Genomic DNA, 12499 nt, shown 5'->3' on the forward strand with positions numbered 1-12499 from the left:
AAACCGGTGAACATGCAAAAATGACTACTTCTTCCTCCCAGCACCCCCCCCCCCCCCCCCCCCCCTTCTCCAGTAACGGACTGGGCAAGGAACTCCCAGCTCATACTCAGCAAATTTTACTCAGGAAGTGAGTACGTACGGTAATCCGCCCCCTTGGGCCGCCGGGCGAGCCGACTATTGAAAGACAGCGTGTTTCAGATATGATCGAACGTGGGGGCGCGGGAGGGTGCGCGGCCCACACGTTCTCCCCTTTGGGAAGTCGTTTATTCTACACTACCTACTGCCGGTCTCTGCTTTCCGGCATGCTACCATGGCCCAGTTGATTTGGAGGGTGCGGGAAAGAAAGAAGATGTGATTGAGGTAAATAGTTTGAGCTTTTGTAAGTTCGGTTTCGTGGGATGTGGTGTTCTGATTTCGTGGGTTTGGGTTGGGTGTGGTGCCGGCAGTGGTGGATGTGGACACCTTTGTTATCCTTCCTGGAAAGGAGAAAAGGTCAGACACGTAGCGGAGGAGACGAGGGGTGCTTCAGTGGGGTGTGGCTTGCTGGCTTGAATTTGGCGTTGTTGATAAGCATTAAGCAGGTACATGTACATGTACAGCACATCTTCAGGTACATTCAGGTACAACAGGTACAGTGCAGCAAGTGCTACGGCCACGAGTGTGCCACGGAGTTTGCTTCCATCTCACAAGCTTTCACTAGCTGAGCTCGTCGCTTTGTCAGGCTGCATCTGACATCTGCGAGATAGGGGGTACAAGGTATTCCAAGGGTCGTACATCGGCTACAGAAGAGTGGGAAGACAGCTCATGTGTCACCAACCGATCAACATTCAAAGTCAATTTGTGGATTATCAGGTCTATCGACAAAAGCTCTATGATCATTAAGTGTATTCGTCAGATCGTCACTGTAGTAATACAGAGAGCATTTACAGCTACATCATTCCTCATAAGCACCCTCACGATCCTCGAACGTCATAAATTCGTGGTCGGTGGCCTCATCTCCCATGATAGCCTGCCAGGCATCCTTGACCGTGTCAATCAAAGCATCATCGAAAGCCAGGTCAAGGCTTGGGGGTGGAAGGCGGATTACACACTCAGCTGAGATGGCAGGCTGAGCGGAGCGAGTCTCGCCTCGTCCCCACTGAGTATAACGGAGCGACCAAAGAACTTTCGCATTGGGACCGCCGGCCGATTCAAGAAGCTGCTGTACAGCACTATTGATTAAGGCCTGTCCATCGGACCCGGGCATGTTGATGCTACCATATAGAACACCTGAAAAACATATTAGCAAGATGTTGTTAACAATCATGCAGCGGAAATAACAAAATGTAGGGTGCTCTTTATCAGTCTTCGTGAAGTTTACATCAACAGTGATCAGGCAATGTAGATAAGTTTTGAAGATAAGTCATCATAAGAGCAGAGAGGTATGAAAGGCAAGAGTGAATAAAGAATTGGCAACTTACATTGTCCTGTTGGGCACTCGCCCGTCTCGCTAGAGTGAACCAGAATGTAGACCGGAGGCGAATCATCAGCCCGCCCAAGAGAAGCACCAGGGAAAGCGACAACCGCCCCAACAGGGACAGGTCCGCCCTCCGCCGTGGCCGGGAAGAGGCTCTCGAGGGAAGACGAAACAACCGAGATGGACCGGGCTACTCTGTCACAATCACAAGACAGGCGAGCTGCTTTAGGGAAATCCCAATTGGAGCCAACAACAAACTTAGTCTTGATGACCTCGTCGTTGGATAGCAGCAGTTGAATGCGAGAATCTTCATTTGTGGTATCTTCCGCAGGGAGATCCAACGAATTGATGCCAGTGTTCAAAACATAAACACCGCCACCCACGGCAAGGGCGCGGCATCCGACCTGAGAGATCTCGGAGCCACCACCCCACTTGACCGCGAGGCTTCCGAAGCCAGGGCCATAGACACCCAGCGAGGCCAAATGCCTCTTGATGCGAGTCACAGCAAACTGAGCCGAGGTCTGCTGTGGAGAGACTTGCGATAGACAGAGGGAAAGCAACGGTGCATGCAGCTCGTCCGGCACCTTGAATTTGGACGTCAAGTACTCCGTCAAGGATGCATCACCAACGTCCTCTTGCAGCGACGAGCCTTCGCCCTCAGCTTCATCAGCGCCCAGTTGAGACGGCCCGATATGACGAATGAACCTCATCAGAGTTCGTTTCGACTTCACGCTGATCATGTCATCCGCAAAAATGTCCTCGCGACTGCCAGGGACGCGATACAATCGCTTGTCACCGCTATCCCCAGGTCTGTGGATCCACCAGCTGCCGACGGCCTGAAACTCAAGCTGTCGGTGGACCTTGGATGAGACCAAGGTGGGTAGCAACTGGGAGCGGGCATAGATAAGCTGCGGAGACAGCGAGAGAGTGTATGCTCGAGAAGCGGACAATTGTGTACCGACCTCAGGAGATCCGTCTCCTAGGCGTACGCTAGCATCTTCGAAAGGGTGGTCGCCAGTCTCTTCACTTATCCATACCCGTCAGACAGTGCGCAGATTGTAGCTCGAGAACGATGGACATACCATTGTTGACTCTGTTGGCCCACTCCTCGGCTTCTTGAAGGCTGAAGGCAGCTTCGGCGCCCCCGTAGAAGGGATTCCTGTCAACGTGCAGGACGTTCTTACCCGACCGAGACAGGGCCCTGTCAAGCACCCAGCAGTCAGCGATGCAGTTGACGAGCACCTTCATTGAATAGAACTCACAGTGCTAGGAGAGACTGGGCCAGCCCAGTGCCAGAGATTGTTACATCCCACGGCGTATCCGCTAGTGACTCCATTGCGATGATGACTTGGCAACATACAAAGCTAGAATGAGGGGCTTAGTGCTGTAGTGTTGTATTGAGAGCAAAACCAGCTGCCGTCACGTTGGATGACAAGCTGTTGAACACCTTCGTAGCAGGAATATCCAGCCCATGGGTGGTGCAACCCAAACCATTCGTCTCGAGAACGAGAAGGTTTTTTTAGGGAGAAAAAGAAATCGAAGGACGCGCGAAGAAATACATGACCCGCCGTGGTGGATCACGTGAGGCACATCACCGGACCCGCTCTAGGTGTCCACCGTGACATTTGCAACAAATCCAAGTGCATCGAGTACCTAGGTGATCTTTATCTGTCCGTCGGAAGTAACTTATTGAGTGCTTATCCTTCACCAGCTAACCTGGTGAGCACATGGCAAAGACAAGGAGCCAGGATGACTGGATAGGTAGTGCTGGTGCTATAATTTGCATGCAAAAGAAGTCATAGCGCTATAGATCAACCTATGTACTCCTCGAGATCAAGCTAAGCTCTTTGCTAACTCCCATAGAGCTCCTTCATCTCTACCTAGAAGTCCCTTTCTACTATATAGTACTTTTTACAGTAGAGGAGGAGCTATGCATTGTTGCATCATACATGGAGAAATATGCCTAAGGCCGCGAGATACAGCACTACTCCTGATGCGGTTAGGCGGAATCTGGGAGAACCGCTTAAGGAGCAAATCTCCCACAATGTCAGGTTTCTTTCTTCTTCACACCACTCCTAGTGCTCTGCACCGGCTTACTGCTGTCTCAATCGTAGCAGTATGTCGTCTACGGACAAGCCTTCACTGGTCCTTGTCTTATTAGGGGTGGTAGAAAAATCTTCACTCTGTATCTGCTGCTCTGGATGGTAACATCTGATGGAAGCGGTTCGTTTTGTAGTGATACATTCCACTCATCTAATTTCATCTGTTTGTCTGCGAACTACACGAGTGTACCTCTCCTTCGCAAATAGTAAGCTGTAGCTTCTGTAACACAACAATTGAGCCATGTATCGCCGTGATGGCACAGAAGTATGGCCGTCAGTGCTGTGTGTGACGCCGCCAATAGCGTGGTTACCGGCGTCAGGATGCTTCTCAAGCTCTGGTCATCCTGACCTCCATATGGCCCGAAGGCTGTCCTTCGTTCCACTGGCAGGAAGTAGACATCGATGGGATGTGTCGACGGAGCTCTCTGATCCAATCTGCCTCGCAGTATTCGATGTTCCCCCGCAACGATCTCACTCGTCCGTGCCTTCTTCCACGACCCTGGCGCGGATGATCTTGACCTCGTCCATCGGTCTATCCTCGCCATTCGTCTTCACGAGACCCATGCGCTGGATCACCCTCATGCCGCTCTTGACGCGGCCGAAGATAGTGTGCTTTCCATCCAGCCACGGCGTCGGTGCCAGCGTGACGAAGAACTGACTGCCATTGGTGTTGGGACCGCTGTTCGCCATGCTCAGGATGCCAGCTCCGGTATGCTTCAGGTTGGGGTTGATCTCGTCCTCAAACTTCTCGCCGTAGATGGAGCTTCCTCCTCTGCCGGTGCCGGTAGGGTCGCCAGTCTGAACCATGAAGTTGGGGATAATGCGGTGGAAAATGACGTCGTTGTAGTATCCTCGTTGCGCAAGGGTTGCGAAGTTCTTACACGTCTAGATGGCATGGCATGAGTCAGCTCAGGAGAACCTTGATGTGCGTAGTGAGCTTAGTCTTTCTGTGTCTGACCTTGGGCGCATGCGCATTGTAGAGCTCGACAGTGAACGAGCCCTGGGACCTGTTAGCAGCTTGAACTCTCTGGAAATGGTTCCCGATAGCCATACCATGCTCGTGTCGAATGCTACATCAGTGGCCATTCTGAGAGATAAGCTAGTACTCTAGTACTGATATGCGAATTTTTGGAGGGGAAGGATGGGACATGCAAAGGTGGAGGTGCGGCGGGAAAGTGAAGATTCGGCCTTGGCATTGCATATTCACGCGGAACAATGACCGCATCCCAAGATCCTGGTAAACACACTGCTTCAAACAGCTATGGCTTGAGCACTTTCTGCCCCAAATCTCAGAACAACCATTTCACCCCCCCACATAGGCAGCATATCTCATAGTTCAGCCAACTGACGCCTGCTCCAGGCCTCCGCAGCCACCATGGACGACATCAGCCCTTTCGCGGAGATCCTGGGCCAGGTCATCTATCAGTTTACCCTCATCAAGCCTCTTCTCCCCACCTACGGCCACCTCCTCCTCTCCGCGATCTTTCCTATCTATATTGGCGCGCATGCATCCTTAGCGAAACCGCCATCGGCCACGAAACCCCCCAAGAAAACACAAGACTCCGGTTACGAATCGGATGACGATGAGTCGGAGGAGGAAAACAAAGGCAACGGCCACAAGATGGAGGGTCTTGCACCAAGCGACGCCTTGATGTTCCCTCTCACAGCCGGGCTCACACTTGGAGGACTGTATTTGTTCATCAAGTACAAGGGAGCTGAGACGCTGAACAAGATCCTTGGTTACTACTTCTCGCAGATGGGGCTCTTCTTCGCTGTAGCGTTCTTGAAAGACTTTCTCTCTGTCGTCAGATCCTTCGTCTTCCCAAAGAGATACAGCTCCGCTGGCCGAACCTGGAAACAGAAACCCTCCGAGCAGGCTTTCATCGCCGCCAAAGACGACCCAAACAGCCCTCAATCGGCAGACAGTCGGCGTTCTCCCCTCCCCGGCGTCTTCAGTCGAATCCCACTTCCCGGTGCTGTTCGTACTGCGATCTGGAAACTTCGCAGCACGCTATACTGGCGAGCCAAGCTTCGCGTTCATGTGCACCGACTCGTGCGTGGCGAAGTCTGGCTGGACATGCTGGATCTCCTCAGTACCCTCCTGGCGTTGCCCGCGATCGGCTACTTCACATTCGTCACCAAGCCATGGTGGCTGACCAACTTCTTGGGCTTCAGCTTTTGCTACGGGACCTTGCAGTTCATGTCTCCCTCGACCTTCGTGACCGGATCGCTCATCCTGGGATCCCTGTTCTTCTACGACATCTACTTCGTCTACTTCACCCCGCTGATGGTGACCGTCGCCAAGAAACTCGACGTTCCCATCAAGCTTCTTTTCCCACGGCCTCCGGTCTCTGGCGAAGCCCCCGACACCGTTTCGCTGGCTATGTTGGGCTTGGGCGACATTATCATCCCGGGTATGATGGTGGGGCTGGCCCTGCGCTTTGACCTCTACCTCTACTACAAGCGGAAGGGCCTACAGAAGGCTCGGGCGGAGGGCAATGGAGTGGAATTCATCAAGCCTACATATCAGTCCGCCACTGGAGGCTGGGGAGAGCGCTTCTGGACGCGATCTGTGGCACCAAAGGAGCCTGAATTGCAGCCCCCATACCACGATGCTCGCTCTTTCCCCAAGACGTACTTCAAGGCCAGTGTTGTGGGATACTTGCTGGGGATGATTGCGACGCTGGTGGTGATGCAGATCTTCGATCACCCTCAGCCCGCGCTCTTGTACCTTGTCCCCGGGGTCCTAATCTCTTTGTGGGGTACTGCTTTGGTTAGAAACGAGATTGGTGAGATGTGGGAGTTCAGTGAGGAGGACGAGGATGATGAGGAGAATGACGAGAATCCACAGGACAGGAAGGAACATTCCGAACACCAAGAGAATCTGGGCTTCTTCTCTCGCATTCTCTCCTATTGCAAGAACCCCGACAGCAGCCGTGGTGAAACATCCGGAGAAAAGGACCAGAAGGCGGAAGGCGATGATGCTGATGCTGACGACGACGATAAAGATTCCAACACGTCCAGTGACAAAGAAGAGGAAGCTAAAGACTTAGAGTTGTTCACAGTATCCCTCTTCTATCCTAACAAGGCGAAGAAAGCCGTCAAACCAAAGAGTCCCACGCTCAGCAGTAAGTCGAGTGCGGCGGACGAAGAGAACTGGTCGGTTGTGGGCGCAGAGGGTGACAGTGAGCCTCCGACCAAGCGTCGTCGGCGAAGTCCTCGACATGCAGGCGCAACCAGTCCTTGAAAGCATTGTTGAATAAGATGCATTGGTGGAGTTGCGGACTCGTTGCTTTTTAGGTTGCTGGTGCTTGTTGACTTACCCTACAATATCACATCACTGACCACGAGGGAATAAGAAAGCAATAGAAAAGGAGATGACAACGAATTTGGTATCATTTACTGTAACACTAGCTATTTTCATGCATGTTAAGAAGAATAAGAAGAACAAGAGGAAGAAGAGAATCTCAACACTGCTCCAAGATCTGCTTCACACTCTCCCATCTCTCCGCCGCAATATCCACCAACTGCTTCAACTCCCTCCCATCCACCGCCCACCCACCATTCTTCTCCATCTTCACGATGACCGTCTTCCCCATCTCCTTATCCACCACCAAGCAAATCCGCTCCTGACTCAACCCCTCCTCATACCCATCAGGATCCGCCAAGACCCACCGCCGCTGCATGCCCCTGCGCTGATCCTCCTCAATCATCTTCTCCTCCTCAGCATCCGGCACAATGACCGCCCGCCACCCGGCGGCCGCATCCGCCTCGAACACACAGAACGAGCTCGCGACGGGCAACCCGCGCAGCGACAGCCTCGTCGCCTCCGCCACCGCCTCCGAGCACACGACCATCTCATTATCAGCGTCCCACCACGCGCGCGGCAGCCGGGTATCGCGCAACGCTGCCAGCACCGCCGCCCACGCCGCGTCAAACGCATTGCCCGCCAGCGAGACGATCATGACATCGATATACAGCACCCAAAACGCCTTGATCTCTTTCCCATCGTTCTGCCCCTTCTGTCCCTCCTCCTCCTCCTCCGCATCCGCATCAACCTCCATCTCCTCATCCCCCCCAAACGTCGGCACCTGATACCAGACCCGCAGATCCTCCGCCCGGACCAAGCGGGTGCTGTGCAGCAACCCCAGAATCTGATGCGACAGGGACTGCGCGAGCGCCGAGGGCGGCGCGCCCGGCACGAACCCCGGCGCGCAGCCGGTGCTCAGCGAGAGGTTCGGCACGAGGAGGTGGAGGTCTTGGATCTGGGATTCTTCGGCGTCGGCGTCGGTGTCATCATTCTTGGTCGTCGTCGTGGTGTTCTGCTGGCGTTTGCGCGCATCGGACGAAGCGTGCGACACGCTCCACGAGGCGATGTCGCTCGTCGGGAGGAGTTCGGCGCGCACGCCGCACACGGCGGTGGTGTCGCCCACGCGGACCACGGCGCTGCCGTTCGTGTGGGTGAGCGAGCCCGTGTTGGCCGAGGTGGGGCGGAACTGCGCGGGCTGGCGGCCGTTGGCGCGCAGGGAGGGTTGGTTGCTCGACGCTGGCGGCGAGAGGTGCGCGAGGAGGTAGGCGTGAGGTTGGAGGCGGGCGAATTGCGAGGGGGGGAGGGTCAGGGCTGGGGGCGGCGCTGAGGAGGCCATTGTTCCGTTCACAAATGGTAGAGAGGCTCGTGTCGTTATTGATCTTGATGCTTCGGCGTTGTGTTGATAGTTTGTCAAGATTGGATAGGGGAATTGGAGAGAGATGATGCGCTTGGTTTGAAACAACTCTGTTGCTGTGTGAGTGAAAGTTCGTAAGTTCGTCGGTGGATTCAAATGGCGTTGCATTTTTCGGCGGCAGAATTGTGGGGATACCCTCCAGGCGGTGAAGGGGGGAGCTCCAGCTGCTTAAGCCTTGATAGCGGCACTAGTTTGTACGCTATGCTCATAGTAGATCGACATCTTGACTGCTGCTATCAGTCATTCTAGTAGATTCAGGCGTTTGTTTGCTACATCTAAGCTAGAAGATCCTGTTCTTGTGGATTTGAGCTGTTGAGGCATATGTAGTTTTGTCATTGTCATTAAATAGCTTGAGTGGATCCTATGAATTTACCAGAATACAATAGTGCTAAAAACCACACCTACTCTTGATCTCTCTATCCTATGCTTTTTTGCAGCATGAAAGGACGTCCTGCTGGACAGCGAGGGCAGGGAAAAAAAGAGAAACCGAAAAAGAAACTACCCGGGGCTGGGATTCGAACCCAGGCCTGTAATGGTGCGGATGGGTTTACCCCGAACGCGACTGCCGTGCTTTCCGCTACACCACCCCGGGTCTCGTTGACAGTACACGGCCAGTTCTTCATGACCTGCCTCAAAGGTATGAGTCAAATGCCACCAAAGCGTGCGCAGCAGGCCATGGCAAAGACATAATGTGATGACATGGTGTCGATTGCGAAAGACCTTTCACCGAGCAAGATACCGAGTAAATCGGACCCTGATTGTGCCTTCTGTAGAACCCAACGAGTTACCACGCGAACTCCTCCTTCCTCCTCAGAAACCCACGTTGCAACTATCGTAATCGTAATCTCAAGGGAGGAGCGTGGAAGCAAGCGCAAGGAAATGAATAGGTGTCTTCGGATTTCAATGTTGATTCTTGACCTTCGAGGGCTTCGCGGGCGTAGTGAAGGAGAAGAGAAAGCTGAAAAGAGGCCAAAAGAGAAGGTTGCCGAGGCTGGGATTCGAACCCAGAGCTCCTCTCATGACGAGAGGCGTGTTACCAGTTACACCACCCCAGCGATTGTGAGCCGGCTGCCGATGCTGGTAGCGTAAGTCGGGCCCCCGCCTAGACGGCCCTTGCTCTCGAGCGCGGACTCGTTGCAGGTGCGAGCTGCAGAGAAGGCACGATGCTCGCCCTCCTGCGTGGTTACTGGTTTAGTGAGGGGGCGGGCAATAAGCGACACTGACCTGGCTATATTTTGCGCTATTTCCTGTAATTCAGAATCAGGTGGTTGCTTGACAAGATACCGCTGCTTTGGGAAGCTGCGAAGGACAAAGAAAAAGAACAAGGCCGCCGCCGCTGGAACTCGAACCCAGGCAGACTGTTGGGGAGGGCGTGCTGCCAACCCGCTGCACCATACGGGCGACCGAAGGCGACGCGCTCGAACCTGAGACCTATACCGATCGTAGGTATACAATTTGGCAGGGCGATAAAAAGAAAGTGCCAGTGCTGGGGCTCGAACCCAGATCTCCTCAGGACGTGCGGGATGTTCTCCACTTACACCACACCGGCGATTGTTGGTATAGTGCTATCCTTTCTAGTTTATATCGTGGCAGGCGTACGATTTCTAGGCCCCAAGAAGGAAAAGAAAGGCTGCGAGGTACTGGAAAATGATCCAGGTGGTTCTCCAACAAAAACCCCTGGGTTTAAACATGTTTTCCAATTACCCATACCAGCGAGATGTTGCTCAAGTGATGATCCCAGTAGTAGGCGTGCTGGCAAACGCGGCGGCGGAAGTAGAAGAAGGTAGGAAAGAATTGGCCGACGTCATGGCCCGAGGTGTATTCACCCATTACACCACACCGGCTGGTTGTTATTTGTCTGCTGCCCAGGGGTAGCAGTGGATGCACTGTGAAGAGAAGTCAATTTCAAAATGAGTGTTAGTGTTCATGATACAAGACTAAGGCGCATATAAAGCGCTCTTGAGGCAATGTCGTAATTTTCATCATAAGAGATCGTTGTGGGAAGAATCGAGTTGCAGGGAGAGATGAAAGAGCGATGAAACATTTTGAACAAGGCGTGAATTTCGTGGGCGGGGTGGGGGGCGGGACGCAATGCTCCTTTATATAGGCGATGGTGGGTCTGGACCGTGCGGTCCACCGTAGAAAAATAATAGGCTGTGAGTTGTTGTGGGTTGTGGGCTGTGGAACACCAAACTAAACAGATTAGTACATGTAGTAGACAAACTGCCTGCCACAGCCGAGGATCACATTCACCATGTTTATCACCCATCCATGATGGGTATGTGTAGCTACTTAAGGGTGCCTTACAAGAAACGTGAGTATGTTTCCTATGACTCACAGCTATCAGGGATACCATCTTCTCGGCGCACTCAGTGGCTCAGGGTCCAAAGGCACTTTTATCTCCATCATTAATGTCTTCTGGATAACGATTGTGATATTGGGAGGCCTAACATGGCTCTGGTATTAATTCAGCCTTGATCCTATTTAAAAATTCCTTCTAAACAAATCACTTCAGGTAGAATAGATGCTTGCGATAAGGTACTCCAACATATGAATGAGAGGTGGACAGGCAATTTCATGAATCACAGCCCAGGTAGAAGATGTGTATTCTATACAGTGTATGATGCAGGTAGCAAACAGGGTATCCATAGTAGTTCAAAACAAAATGCCCAAATGATGCAATGCGTGACGAGACTTGAAGCTCATGGTGATAAAAAGCTGAGGCGGTAGCAGGCTAACGTTTTGCGTGATCATCTTCAGCCTTGCGCTTCCTATTTAGGCTATCGTCGGCTTCGAAAAGCTTGGATTCCGAATCCAAGATTGGCTGCACTCCATGGTCCTCCTGCTCGTCTTCTGCCTCGACCTTCTCCCAGTCTTCATCGTCGTCTTCATTGACTGACTTGTGCTTCAAAGTGGAAGATGGTAGACTGTTCTGAACCTGGCTTTCCACATGCACGTGCTTGTCATCGTTCCACTGCAGGATGAGTTTGACGATCCTGGCCCCAGAAGGTTTCAGGCGGCGGTAGTAATTTTCAACCACGCCGTCCTCTAATTGGAAGCCACGCGCAAGGTACCATTTCAGACCGTCTTCATTGGCTTCGTGCACGTGTGCCGTGACAGTGCGAATGTTGTAATGTTTCACCAGGTCGGAGACTTGAGGTGGAGCCTTTAGACTCGAAGACGCAGAGGGAAGCGAGGAAGCATAAAGTAGCGAGTTCAGAAGTGAGGCTGCGACTCCACAGCCTCGATACGGAGAAAGAAGGTGAAGAGTCTGGATGTAGAGGTTGGTCGGTTCTTGCTGCTGGGAGTGGTGACATGCCTGCAGGGTTTCCGCGGCAGCGGAAGGCAGTCGCTCCAGCCGACAGCGTATCCCCCCGATGACTTTGTCAGTGCCGGTTGTCGGTGCCTTAAGATTGGTGGATGAAGAAGGTGCGGTGGATGCGGGCGCTGCGGCCACCGGGTGATCATGGTAAATGGCCACGCGGGACAGCGACGCGATCACGGGGTCAGTGATCGTGGCTGTGTAGAATGAGTTCGGGTAGCGGATGGGCAGCAGCAACCCCGTGATCCGAGTCAGAGAGGGTATGTGAGCCGTACTCACGACTTCGACCGTAACGTGTGGGTGCGGAGTGGGGTGGCCGGATGCTATGCGATGGGGATACGCGGTCGGCTCGAAGGGCGTCTCCTTGGAAGAAGGGGGCTGCACTCGGGTGGGCAAGTTGAGTGAGAATGGCTTCGATGATGAGGAAGATGGCAGACGAGGCGCTGGGGATACCGGTGGTTGATATTGCGCGGGTTTGGAGGAAGAAAATGTCGACACTGAAGCCTGAGGGGCAGACAAAGGTGGAGAGGTAGGCGCTTTAGATTGATGCGCCTTTGCGAAGAATTGGTATGCCATGACTGGCAGAAAATGAGACGCTACAAGCAGTGCAAAGTAGAGATTAAGACTCAACAGCTGTTTATAGCAGTATGGGGATATATCCCCAATTTAAGAAAAGACGAGAGAATGAGCAGAGAACGAAGGAGGGGAAAGACGCCTGAAGAGGGGAAACGCGCGATTCAAAGCGGTGGACGAGGAAAACGCGGAGATGCGATAAGATAAGATCGGGCGGTCGGACCGGGCTTGATGAGGCAAAGGCCAGCGCCGAAAGAGCCTCTCTCTCCACGGCCCCCCCTCAAATCCAGGATTGCCCCTGGTGTTGCGCCTGTCGCTTGCT

General features: G+C 53.3%; 5 protein-coding genes and 2 non-coding genes across 7 annotated transcripts; 1 reads left to right on the plus strand and 6 right to left on the minus strand.

The window, feature by feature from the left end:
* Window positions 1–819: 819 nt before the first annotated feature.
* BO86DRAFT_390830 (putative Rab geranylgeranyl transferase escort protein) lies at window positions 820–2657 on the minus strand. The gene is made up of 3 exons (XM_025672475.1): window positions 2539–2657; window positions 1461–2482; window positions 820–1269 (listed from the first exon to the last, which is right to left on the minus strand). The coding sequence occupies exons 2-3, from the start codon at window positions 2164–2166 to the stop codon at window positions 935–937; spliced, it is 1041 nt and encodes a 346-aa protein (XP_025525665.1). The 5' UTR covers window positions 2167–2482; window positions 2539–2657; the 3' UTR covers window positions 820–934.
* A 1047-nt stretch (window positions 2658–3704) lies between these two features.
* cyp1 (putative peptidyl prolyl cis-trans isomerase (CypC)) lies at window positions 3705–4706 on the minus strand. Its single transcript, XM_025672476.1, has 3 exons — window positions 4612–4706; window positions 4517–4558; window positions 3705–4443 (listed from the first exon to the last, which is right to left on the minus strand). Exons 1-3 carry the CDS (start codon window positions 4642–4644, stop codon window positions 4030–4032), a joined length of 489 nt encoding a protein of 162 aa, XP_025525666.1. The 5' UTR covers window positions 4645–4706; the 3' UTR covers window positions 3705–4029.
* Window positions 4707–4817: 111 nt separating this feature from the next.
* Window positions 4818–6967, plus strand: BO86DRAFT_390833 (aspartic endopeptidase). Its single transcript, XM_025672477.1, has one exon. The coding sequence runs from the start codon at window positions 4934–4936 to the stop codon at window positions 6803–6805; it is 1872 nt and encodes a 623-aa protein (XP_025525667.1). The 5' UTR covers window positions 4818–4933; the 3' UTR covers window positions 6806–6967.
* BO86DRAFT_366273 (3' exoribonuclease family protein) lies at window positions 6968–8204 on the minus strand (the record flags this gene model as incomplete). The annotated part of the gene is made up of 1 exon (XM_025670091.1): window positions 6968–8204. The coding sequence occupies one exon, from the start codon at window positions 8202–8204 to the stop codon at window positions 7026–7028; it is 1179 nt and encodes a 392-aa protein (XP_025525668.1). The 3' UTR covers window positions 6968–7025.
* A 578-nt stretch (window positions 8205–8782) lies between these two features.
* BO86DRAFT_t202 lies at window positions 8783–8874 on the minus strand. The gene has a single exon. It is a non-coding gene; the product is annotated as a tRNA-OTHER (tRNA).
* Window positions 8875–9265: 391 nt separating this feature from the next.
* BO86DRAFT_t201 lies at window positions 9266–9337 on the minus strand. Its single transcript has one exon. It is a non-coding gene; the product is annotated as a tRNA-OTHER (tRNA).
* A 1462-nt stretch (window positions 9338–10799) lies between these two features.
* On the minus strand, window positions 10800–12285 carry BO86DRAFT_390834 (GNAT family N-acetyltransferase). The gene has a single exon (XM_025672478.1). The coding sequence runs from the start codon at window positions 12178–12180 to the stop codon at window positions 11017–11019; it is 1164 nt and encodes a 387-aa protein (XP_025525669.1). The 5' UTR covers window positions 12181–12285; the 3' UTR covers window positions 10800–11016.
* Between the last annotated feature and the right edge of the window lie 214 nt (window positions 12286–12499).

Source organism: Aspergillus japonicus (assembly GCF_003184785.1).
Source record: "Aspergillus japonicus CBS 114.51 unplaced genomic scaffold BO86scaffold_42, whole genome shotgun sequence".
NCBI classification, from domain to species: Eukaryota; Fungi; Ascomycota; class Eurotiomycetes; order Eurotiales; family Aspergillaceae; genus Aspergillus; species Aspergillus japonicus.

Coding starts and splice junctions, on each gene's coding strand:
- cyp1 (XM_025672476.1), bottom strand. CDS start 4,644: ATGGCCACTGATGTAGCATTCGACACGAGCATG. Junction 4,559..4,611: donor TAGCATTCGACACGAGCATG/GTATGGCTATCG, acceptor AACAGGTCCCAG/GGCTCGTTCACTGTCGAGCT. Junction 4,444..4,516: donor ACAATGCGCATGCGCCCAAG/GTCAGACACAGA, acceptor CATGCCATCTAG/ACGTGTAAGAACTTCGCAAC.
- BO86DRAFT_390834 (XM_025672478.1), bottom strand. CDS start 12,180: ATGGCATACCAATTCTTCGCAAAGGCGCATCAATCTAAAGCGCCTACC.
- BO86DRAFT_390830 (XM_025672475.1), bottom strand. CDS start 2,166: ATGAGGTTCATTCGTCATATCGGGCCGTCTCAACTGGGCGCTGATGAA. Junction 1,270..1,460: donor CGAGTGCCCAACAGGACAAT/GTAAGTTGCCAA, acceptor TATGTTTTTCAG/GTGTTCTATATGGTAGCATC.
- BO86DRAFT_390833 (XM_025672477.1), top strand. CDS start 4,934: ATGGACGACATCAGCCCTTTCGCGGAGATCCTGGGCCAGGTCATCTAT.